The sequence below is a fragment of the Trichechus manatus genome, unplaced genomic scaffold (assembly GCF_000243295.1).
Source record: "Trichechus manatus latirostris isolate Lorelei unplaced genomic scaffold, TriManLat1.0 scaffold00027, whole genome shotgun sequence".
NCBI lineage: Eukaryota > Metazoa > Chordata > Mammalia > Sirenia > Trichechidae > Trichechus > Trichechus manatus.
The window spans coordinates 6,343,877-6,355,238 of record NW_004443963.1 but is presented as its reverse complement, the minus strand read 5'-3'; the positions used below and the strand labels follow the sequence as shown (position 1 = coordinate 6,355,238).

Genomic DNA, 11,362 nt, shown 5'->3' with positions numbered 1-11,362 from the left:
TGTTATGAGATGGTTCACAGATTGATTGTTGTTCTTTCTCGTTGCATAGTACTCCATTGTGTGTATGTACCATAGTTTGTTTATCCATTCATCTGTTAATACCTCACACTCTTGATTGTACAACATCAATAAAAAGAAATGAATAAACATTGCTAAGGGTGAAATAGGAGCCCTGGTGGCACAGTGGTTAAGAGCTCGGCTGCTAACCAAAAGGTCGGCAGTTCAAATCCACCAGCAGCTCCTTGGAAACCCTATGGAGCAGTTCTACTCTGTCCTATAGGGTTGCTATGAGTCGGAGTTGACTTGGTGGCAACGGGTTAAGGGTGAAATAATTGAAAGGAAGAAGAAAATCCCAGTGTAATGATTATGGAGAACCCCTCTTTCCCTTTCTCTAATTTTGACTGTTCACAAAATATCGAGTTTGATATTAGCCACCATCGCACTGTTGAAAAAAAAGCTTTATACTAAGCACCACAGGATGGAAAGATATAACCTTAAAGAGTCCTAACTCCTACCACCTGTTGTTGTTAGCCACCATCAAGTAGATTCTGACTCATGGCGACCCCATGTGTGCAGAGTAGAACTGCTTCATGGGGTATTCAAGGCTATATGATCTTTCGGAAGCAGATGGCCAGGCTTGTGTTTCCAGTAGGGCTTCGAAATGGTTCGGTCTGCTTTGAACCCCTGCTGACAATTTGCCTTTCTAACAAGCTCTCTGCTGAGAATTTGCATTTCTAACAACTTCCCAGGAAGTTATACATAAGAATCACCTGGGGATCTGGTTAAACTGTAGATTCTGATTATGTATACCTGGGGTGGAAATGCAAATTCTCAGGGAACTTGTTAGAAATGCAAATTCTCAGCGAGGGTTCCAACTGGCTGGAAGTCCAGGTTTCAAGGTACTTCTGAGTAGGTTCAAACCGCCAACCTTTCGGCTAGTAGTTGAGCACTTAACCATTTGTGCCGTCCGGGGACTCCTTTCTACTATCTAGGGATCTGTAATCCAAGATAATTAGCATACTTTTTGAAATGTTTAAAGATAGTAAAATGTATATACAGGGAAAACGTGTTATTTCAAAAAGTCTGTTATATTTTGTTACCTGGTCCAGAGAGGTTTCCTGGAGGTGAATTAGAAACTAGATTTGGAAGGGAAGATGCACAAAACATCATTCTTCAAATCTGTCATTTATGAAGAGTCTTCAAAGATTTTTTTTCAAATTTTTCCTTGAAAAATTGATTTCCCCCCTTTTTTGTGTGTGGTGTGGAGGCTTTCTAAACGTTCATGATTTATACAAACTGATTTAGAAATTTTAAAAGCAAAATTTGGCACCCAAGTATTACATTTAAATTTATGGAATAATCTAGGTTTTCTAGCAACACAAATTTTGTCCTTGATGGTAAGTACTTATCATTACACAGAGTTTTTTTCCTAAGTGCTAGAGAACCAAAAACAGGAAAGGAGAAACAAAATCCCTAAAAAACATACTAGATCAAAACTGAGTATCTCCAAGTAGTTCTCATCACTAACTAGGCTGAGGGGGTTGTGTTTTTCTGCAGTATCTCTGTGTTTTCTGCTGTCTTCCACACTCTCTGTGTACAATTTTATGACAATCTTCACCTTCCCAAATGATGTTAACAGGATTTTCTCTTCTACCACAGGGTATGGGAGCAGTATTTTTCAATAAAGGAGAGAACTGTATTGCAGCTGGGCGGTTGTTTGTGGAAGAATCCACCCATGATGAATTTGTGACAAGAGTGGTAAGGCATCTCAACAGCTCTATGAGTTATACAGAAATTGTTTTCACCTGAAAAGTACTTCCTGGACTATTAATGAATTATTAAGTATGCTAATAGTATTGTGGTTATGTTTTTAAAAAACACTCCTTACCTTTTACAGCTGCATACTGACATACTTACAGATTAAATTATATATCCAGAATTTGCTTCAAAATAACCCAAGAGGGGAGGAAGTGAGTGTGTGTGTGGGGGGGGAATAATCAGTTCGTAATTACTGAAGCTGAGTAACAGGTACATGGGAGGTTCATTATTTTATTTATATTATTTTTTCATAATAAAAAGTTATAGATCTATATAAAAACCTGATGAAATATACTTAAGGGCTGTTATTACCTATACCTTGCTCTGCATTTATAGTATATGAGATCCTTGATGTTTGTGGGAGATAAACTCCTAGATTTTTACAAATCCCTAAAATAACTATGAGAGATGTACCACTAGATCCTTACAAATCCTCAATTCAGTTAGCAGCACAGCATATAATTCCTTCCACTAAAATAAATAAACAAGCAAATAAGTAAGTAGTCCCTATAGATTAATCATGATTCCATAAATATGGGACTAAAAGTCATTTATCCCCCATGCGTCTGTCAGTTCGAAGATCATTCAAAAGTGGCTGAGCAGTACATTGACGGAGAACTGCTAGAAATTCAAGCCAGATTCAGAAGAGGACAGAGAACCAGGGGATATCATTGCTGATGTCAGATGGATCCTGACTGAAAGCAGAGAATACCAGAAAAATGTCTACCTGTGTTTTACTGACTATGCAAAGGCATTCGACTGTGGATGATAACAAATTATGGATAACACTGTACAAGAATCGGACTTCCAGAACACTTAATTGTGCTCATGAGGAACCTGTACCTAGATCAAGAGGCAGTTGTTCGAACAGAACAAGGGAATACTTCGTGGTTTAAAGTCAGGAAAGGTGTGCATCAGGGGTGCATCCTTTCACCATACTTATTCAATCTGTATGCTGAGCAAATAATCTGAGAAACTGGACTATATGAAGAAGAACAGGGCATTAGGATTAGAGGAAGATTCATTAACAACCTGCATTATGCAGATAACACAACCTTGCTTGCTGAAAACGAAGAGGACTTGAAGCACTTACTAATGAAGATCAAAGACCACAGCCTTCATTACGGATTACACTTCAACATAAAGAAAACAAAAATCTTCACAACTGGACCAATAAGCAACATCATGATAAACAGAGAAAAGACTGAAGTTGTCAAGGATTTCATTTTACTTGGATCCACAATCAACACCCATGGAAGCAGCAGTCAAAAAATCAAAAGACACGTTGCATTGGGCAAATCTGCTGCAAAAGACCTCTTTAAAGTGTTAAAAAGCAATGATGTCACCTTGAAGACTAAGGTGCACCTGACCCAAGCTGTGGTGTTTTCAATCGCCTCATATGCACATGGAAGCTGAACATTAATAAGAAAGATCAGAGGAGAACTGACGTCTTTGAATTATGGTGTTGGCAAAGAATATTGAATATACCATGACTGCCAGAAGACTGAACGAATCTTTCTTGGAAGAAGTACAGCCAGAATGCTCCTGAGAGGCAAAGATGGCGAGACAATGTCTCACATATTTTGGACGTTATCAGGAGGGATTAGTCCCTGGGAAAGGACATCATCCTTGGTAAAGTAGAGGAAGACCCTCTGTGGTCTCAAGCATAACAAGATGGCACAGGCGTGGGCAGTGTTTTGTGCTGTTGTACACAGGGTCACTATGAGTCAGAACTGACTTGATGGCACCTAACAACAACAAAATTCATTTATGGGGCTATTAAGATGAATTCTGTGGCTAACATAAATTCTAAACTATACTATTTTATGTCATTAGGATGATAAAATTAATAATTTGTTTATATTTGCAAAACCAGAGCCCAGCTTTTTTTTTTCAGAGACAATTCCTAACCTCCTGCACCTCTAAAAAGCAAAGATACCCTTCATTCATGAGAGGGGAGAACAAGGAAGCTGTACAGCGAGGCTGATAGGGGCAGTCAGGTGGGCACTGGCTGCCTCCTGAACATCACAATGTAATTCACGTTTGAGCCTCAGCAGAACTATGATTTATAGTATTACATGTTATGGGCTTTCAGGGTCACCTGCACATTGTTGGAATTTTAAGTGCTGAGACCAGAAATGTCAAGGATTTGATGTACCAGTCCATCAACAAACATGTTTTGCACACATGCTATTTGTATTCATTCACTGATTCAACGGCTATTTCTTCAGCACCTACCAAGCACCAAGCACGCTGTGCTAAGTGCTGGGATTACCAAGGTGAACAAGGCAGACAGGGTTCCTGCCCACTCAGAGCTTCTAGTCCAGCACAGGGCCTGTGCAAGGCACTAAGGGATTACTGCCAGGCCTAAATTCAAATTCATGGACCTGCTAGGTCACAGTAACTCCCATTCTTTCCTTTTGCTAGAATTGGACTTAACATTAGAAAATGCAGAAATTAAGATAACTGAGGAGCACAAGAAGCAATTACAAAGACATGTCAACAATGAACATCGTGTGGTAAAGACTGGTTTTCATCTGAAGATTCTAGCAATTCTTTGGCATGGCGATACCATGAGAATTTCACAAGAACAGTTGGCCACATTTAGGGAGGAAAAAAAAAAGATTAACTATGTGGCCACTTTAGAAATTATTTTGCCAATAAAGAGAGTAAGTATGCAGGGTTAACAAAAACTGCAGAACATCAGTTTGCTATTGTAATGGATTAACATTCAGGGTAATTTTAATGTAGCACATGTAGTTTATATTCTGTTAGAGCACAGTGAAAGCTTGGGCTTTCACGTCAAGAAAACTCTACAGTATTTGGTGGCTGTGTGCCATTGGGCAAATCACTTAACCTCCCTAAGTCTCAGTTTCTTCATCTGTAAAATGGAAATAATAAATACCTACCTCCAGTGTTGCATGAAGACTAAATGACAACACATCTATAAACAGCTTAGTATAACACCCACTACCTGGTAGAAACTTAGTCAAAGTTAGCCATTATTATTATTAACAGTGAATTGTGTTTTTTGAACTGGGTGACATACAGGTAGAAGAAATTAAAAAGATGAAAATTGGTGATCCACTTGACCGATCTACTGATCATGGACCCCAAAATCATAAGGCCCATCTGGAAAAGCTTCTGCAATACTGTGAAGCTGGAGTGAAAGAGGGGGCCACCTTGGTGTATGGGGGAAGACAAGTCCAAAGGCCAGGTAAGATCACCTCCATAGGAGGTTTACAGGGCGCTTGGCTTCTTAAATTGGAATGGATGATAACAATGTTTATTACAGCACCATCTTGCCTCAAAAGCAAATGGTGGCTTTATATTATGGTCAGAAGAATTAATTTCTAGATCCTGCCTGGCTACTTATAAGCTGTGGCACCTTGGACAATACAATTTTTCTGAGCCTGTTTCCTCCTCCATAAAATGGGATGAAATGTGCACACTCTGTTTTACAGGGGTGTGAAAATCAAATAGCAAAATGGATGTGGTGGGTCCTCAGCTGCAGAGGAAACAAGTGCGATGTATAACTATGTTACTCAGGCACTGGAGATCTTGATTCCTGGCACTGTGAGATTTAATCTTAGCAAACATGGCCTGGGAAGAATTTATTCCTGTTGTTGAAAGCAGGACCTGTTACTGAAATATGTGAAAGGCTCAATGTCATGATACTCAAAAGGAGAGAAAGACAAACTACAAAAACTCATTTTTCACTGTTGTAGGTAGTTTGTGCACCAACACCTTACTCTGAAAATTGTTAACTAGAAGGAAAAAAAAGATCATTTATCCTACATTTCCTGTAAGAATCAAATTTCAGGATAACCAAACAGCTGATAAAGGAGACTCTTCTTTGTAGAAAAATTCCTGCTAGTTAACGTAGAAAAGAATGATAGAATTAGGAAGATCACCATTTTGCACCCATAATTTAATGAAATAATTGATTCAGGCAAATGATCATCAATGGAAGTTAAAGTTATTAGGTGAAAGGTTGATAGGGACCTGGGTATTTGCAAGGTATCAAAGTATCACCCCTGAGATTGCTTGCAAGTCATAAGCGGAAAAACATAGCTTTACAACAGAGGAATCAGGCTGTCACCACCTGAAACCACTGGTCAATCACTGAAGGAGGGACAACTGAATGTTATATATTTCCTGAAGGGATGCAACGTGTAATACACAGCATCACCTATAAAGTATGCTTGCCAAAAATGTTTAACTTGGATCTAATCATGCCTTTAGATCAGACTTTTCCGTTTACAAGAAATACCAGGGGGAAGGGGAACAAATTAACTATCACCCCAAGGAAGCAATGACAAATCCAAAATGTAAGATATTCTACAGGACAGCTGACTCAGTCTCTTTAACAAATCAATGGTGTGAAAAAATAAGGGGGAGGGGGAGAAGGGAAAAGGTTCTAGATTAAAAGAGCTGCGATGAAAAGTGGGCTTAGAGAGGGCGGGCTGTAGCTCTCAGTAGGTAATTACCCAGTGGAGATCACAAGCTTTTATTTTCTTACATAGTGGTTAGGATGCAGATGAATGGGGTAAGATTCATTATGGGGTCAGCCTCACTAAGACCCTCCTCCCAGGGTGAGTTGACACAGGAAATCTCTTCTGCACATGTGAGGCTCCCAGTTTATGTTGCAGGCGAAGGGGTTTAGGGAACAGGGAAAAGGAGTAAGAGGAAGAAGTCTTTGTTCAGCTGCACCTGGCCTGACCATCCCGTCGCCAAGCTTTGTTGAAATTCAAATAGCACAGCAGCCCTGTCACCATGGTTGCATGACCAGAACAAACACTCCCCCACTAGCTGTTATTGTTGGGTGCCCTCAAGTCAATCTGACTCATAGTGACCCTGTAGAACTGAGTAGAACTTCCCCCACAGGGTTTCCTAGGCTGTAATCTTTAGAGGAGCAGATCATCAGTTCTTTTCTTCCACGGAGCTGCTGGTGGGTTTGAACCACCAACCTTTGGGGTAACAGCCAAACGCTTAACCATTGTGCCACCAGGGCTCCTCCTAGCCCCACTAGCTACAAGATTAATTACTTTAGTATAATTAGGTAGTCCCAGGTAGTCATAGAGACAGAGAAAGTTACTGTGGGTTCAGAACAGGGAGGAAGGCGTCTCTGACAAGGAGAAGGGACTGGCAGAGAGAAAGACACCCAATTCCTAGCCTCCCTATCAGAGAATGCTCTGAGCCCAAAGCCTCAGCTTAGGCAGCCTGGATGAGAATCCTAAAGGCAGACCACCCTCCCAGCACAACCAAATGCAATGTGTAGAACTTATCTGAATCCTAAGTCAAACAAATCAAGCATAAAATAGATATTTTTGAGACAGAAAAATTGAAATATAAACTATCAGTAAAGAATTAGCATTAATTTTGTTAGGTGAGATAATGAAGTATTATGGTTATATACAAAAACGTCTTTATTTTTTACAGAATTTGTACTGAAATACTTGGGAGTGAAAGTTATAATCTATGGAATTTCCTTTGAAATTTTTTCAGCAAGGAAAAAAGTGAAATATATGAATAAGTATTTGACTATTATTTTCTCTACTTTTACATAGATTTGGAATTTTCATAATAAAGACATTAAAAAATAACCTAGGAACGCTAATTCCAAATAAAGTCTTCCTGATTTACTAACCCAGAGGGGAAGAAAAATAATTATAATTAAGCAAGACAACTATTAATTGAAAATTGCCCTATAATTGAAATTCTTTTTTTTTTTTTTTTTCATATAGGCTTTTTTATGGAACCAACTGTGTTCACAGATGTGGAAGACCACATGTACCTTGCCAAAGAGGAATCCTTTGGACCTATTATGGTCATTTCTAAATTCCCAAATGGGTATGTTCTTCGGGCACAATTTAACTTAGGTTTTGATTAGATAAAAAAAAATTTTCCCTCTACTGTGGGGATATATGCCATTTAAACATGGCTGCACTATTGACAACTGCAGTCCCCACAGGCCTCTATGCTGCACAGCATGTTGAGACTTGTCCCCAACATGTTGAGACTTGTCAGGATGTGTTTTCCCAAACCTATTGTCCCTTTACTGATTGGCTTGTTTACCTGAATTCCTTCTCCCTTGCCCGCACTCAAAGCCCATTGTTTTGTTCACTGCCTTATTGATTGCTGTATTAACTATAAAATAAACTCCTGGGACTGAAGTGGGGGTCGACTCCTCAGAGTGACCCTCCTGGCCCGACTTCTCTGTAAGAGCTGTGCAGTTGGTTACTATCTTCGCGGTCCCGATTACCGTCGCCGCTGTGACACTTTACCATTGTGGTATATAGGGAGCATAAAATCAATGAACATGTTATTTCCTACCATAAGCATAACTGACTTAATTAAGTAATTAGGAGAGAATACTTTTGCTAACCAATGTAGATTGTAATATATTTTTGTTTTTTAGCTTTAATAGCTAGCATGATGGGATTTTTAGTTGGTTAAATTTTAGTTTTTGTATAATTGACATTTTAAATGCATGTGAAAAAAGGTAAATAACAGAAATAACAGAACTAGTTTTCATGCTTACATTCCTCGGAAAGGCAGGGTCTGTGAAATTTGATTTTCCCAGAGAAAGACTGCTGTTATCATAGATTACGGCCCAAAGAGCTTGATAGTCACCTTTTTACAGGAATGTTCACACCAGAAAACCAAAACTGTTGCCATCAAGTCAATTCCAACTCATAGTGACCCTATAGGACAGAGTAGAACTGTCCCATGTGGTTTTCAAGGAGTGGCTGGTGGATTTGAACTCCCGACCTTTTGGTTAGCAGTCAAGCTCTTAACCACTGTGCCACCAGGGTACCCAAGGATGCCCTGCTATCCCTTATTTCTCATTATAAATTTTCTTAGAAAATAGTTTTGTGCTAAACATGCAGACACTAGAAGCTAATTTGGGGAATATAAGCCAGGATAATTTACACTCTCTGTCCTCAAGGAAAGGAGCCCTGGTGGTGCAGTGGTTAAAGCACTCCGCTAACCGAAAGGCTGGCGGTTCGAACCCACCAGTCACTCCATGGGAGGAAGATGTGACAATCTGCTTCCATAAAGATTTTAGCCTTGGAAACCCTATGGGGCAGTTCTACTGTATCCTATAGGGTTGCTATGAGTCAGAATTGACTTGATGGCAGTGGGTTTGGGTTTGGTTGGTCCTCAAGGAGCTTACCACCTAACAGGGAGACAGACAAGGAGATAGGCAATTAGTCCACAAGGGACCAAAGGCAAGATAGTGCAATGAGTAAGAGCACTTCTCTGCCTCTGCACCTTAAGATCTCTGTGACTTTGGGCTAGTTACTTAATCACTGTGTGCCTCAGTTTTATTTGTAAAATTGGAATAATAAGAGTAACTATTTCTTTTCATTCTGAGGACTAAATAAGTCAGGTATTTGCTGCTGCTGCTGCTGTCATCATTATTCTTATTATTCTAGAAGTAGTCAAGGTATGGTATGGAGCAATAGCACTTCAGTAGTCCTCAACAGAAATGTATAAAGCCATCTTTCTGCCTCTAGTTCAGTCTATTAAATATTTGAGTCTTTATTATGTACAACGCATTAAGAAGCGTGAGAGTTTTAGCAGCATCTCAGTTTACTCCAAGCTAGGTTCCAAATTTCTTGTACAAATTTTAAAGTATGTATAGTCAAGATAAGGTCCCTTGGTGGCACAGTTTGCAATCAGCTGCTAACCTAGTTTGGTGGTTCAAACCCACCCAGTGGTGCTGCAGAAGAAAGGCCTGGAGATCTGCTTCCATAAAAATTACAGTCAAGAAAACCTTATGGAGCAGTTCTACCCTGTAACACATGGGGTCACCATGAGCAGGGTTGACTCAACGGCAATGGGTTTAGTTCTTTTTGTTTTATAGTCGAGATTACCTTTGAAAATCCAGCAGGAAGGCTCTACTTTGAAGCCTATGCTATTTCTCAATAAGTTCAACACAACTCATTTTCCCGCCAGTTTTGGAACAGATTCTCTTTCTTTGCTGGGGCATCATATGGAATACTTGACTTGCATTTACTGGCAATGCTCGTAGAAAAATTGTATAAATATTAGGATCACACTCAAAACAGTGAGATACATTATGACAGGCACGTTGGTTGAAAGTGCACCCGACTGAAGAACAACAGGTGCATCTCTCCACTTACCTGGGCACATACATGTACTGAGTTACAAGGCAGGGAAACCCAGGCCTACTGGAGTGATTACTCTCTTCTTAATTTAATGGGCATATGTAATTGGATTCACTCCCTTACAATGATGTGACACCACTGTATAAAGAAGCATAAGAAAAAAAAATTTTTTTAAAGAATAAGACCTTGTTGTCCCTGCCCTCAGGGCGCTTCAAGTCTAGTTGGGAGGTGAACCACAAATACTCGAAAAGTTAAGCCAGCACCGCATAGTTCATTCTACCAAAATCCTGAGTTTGGAAGAATATGTGCACCCTGATTAGAACTGACCTTTATTGCACATTTACCGGGTTCCAGGTGCTATTAATTCATTTAATCCTCACCACAACTAGACAGGTACTCCCATTTTTCACAAGAGTAAACAGAGGCACGGGACAGGAAGTCATGTGACAGGAAGTCACCTAGGCAGTCTGGCTTCTCACTTAACCACTGCACTCTCATGCCTCTGAAAGTGGTGCTGGTGAGGTCTAGAAAGGCTGCAGAGTGAACCACTGAATGAGCCTGAAGCTCTATGTGCAAAATCTGAATAGTTGGAGGGAAATAAGGGGACGCTCTGAGAATATATCTAGAATAGGACGAAGGAGAGTGGAGAAAGTGGGGAGATCATGAATGAGATCCACTGAAGAACATTAAAAAGATGACTTTGGATCCAATTTTAAAAGATGTCACATGGTATATATGAAAAATGTAATACAAGAGCTACAATACTTCATTGGGAGTTTGTTTTAGTGTAAGCCTGAACATTTCATATATAAAAATTAAGCAGGCTGGCAGGAATGTTTACCTGCTTCTAGTGGATGAAACAGCCTGGGGGCAGGGGTGGGGGGGAAGAAGATGACAAAATGAGACTGTTTTGCCTTACATTTAATGAAGTTTTATGTTCTCCTAAAAAAAATCTTGTAGGGACATTGATGGAGTGTTACAGCGAGCAAATAATACAGAGTACGGTTTGGCCTCAGGGGTTTTTACACGAGACATAAATAAAGCTATGTATGTGAGTGAAAAACTAGAAGCGGGAACTGTTTTTATCAACACATACAACAAGACGGATGTGGCAGCCCCGTTTGGTGGAGTTAAACAATCTGGTTTTGGAAAAGACTTAGGTATGGCTTTATTTTTCTACCCTATGTTCTTTTGTTGCCATGTTACAGAAAGGACTATGTTTAGTGCCACACTTGGGTATTATTTTGAAGGATGTTTCCTATGTGGCAGTTAAAAAACCAAGAAACCCGTTGCCGTCTAGTCAGTTCCGACTCATAGCGACCCTACAGGACATAGTAGAACTGCCCCATAAGGTTTCCAAGGAGCAGCTGGTGGATTCCAACTGCTGACCTTTTGCTTAGCAGCGA

At 39.9% G+C, this 11,362-nt stretch overlaps 1 protein-coding gene across 3 annotated transcripts in view; it reads left to right on the top strand.

Moving 5' to 3' along the window:
- ALDH1L2 (aldehyde dehydrogenase 1 family member L2) overlaps nucleotides 1-11,362 on the top strand; it is an 85,961-nt gene that overhangs the window by 70,713 nt on the left and 3,886 nt on the right. For 2 of the 3 annotated variants that reach the window (XM_004373782.2, XM_023728996.1), the window contains 4 exons: nucleotides 1,660-1,758; nucleotides 4,870-5,035; nucleotides 7,566-7,671; nucleotides 10,917-11,116. In XM_004373782.2, the coding sequence (XP_004373839.1) occupies nucleotides 1,660-1,758; nucleotides 4,870-5,035; nucleotides 7,566-7,671; nucleotides 10,917-11,116 (571 nt within the window). Of the gene's footprint in view, nucleotides 1-1,659; nucleotides 1,759-4,869; nucleotides 5,036-7,565; nucleotides 7,672-10,916; nucleotides 11,280-11,362 lie in introns of those variants that run through there. The other variant, XM_023728994.1, reaches the window with a different exon arrangement.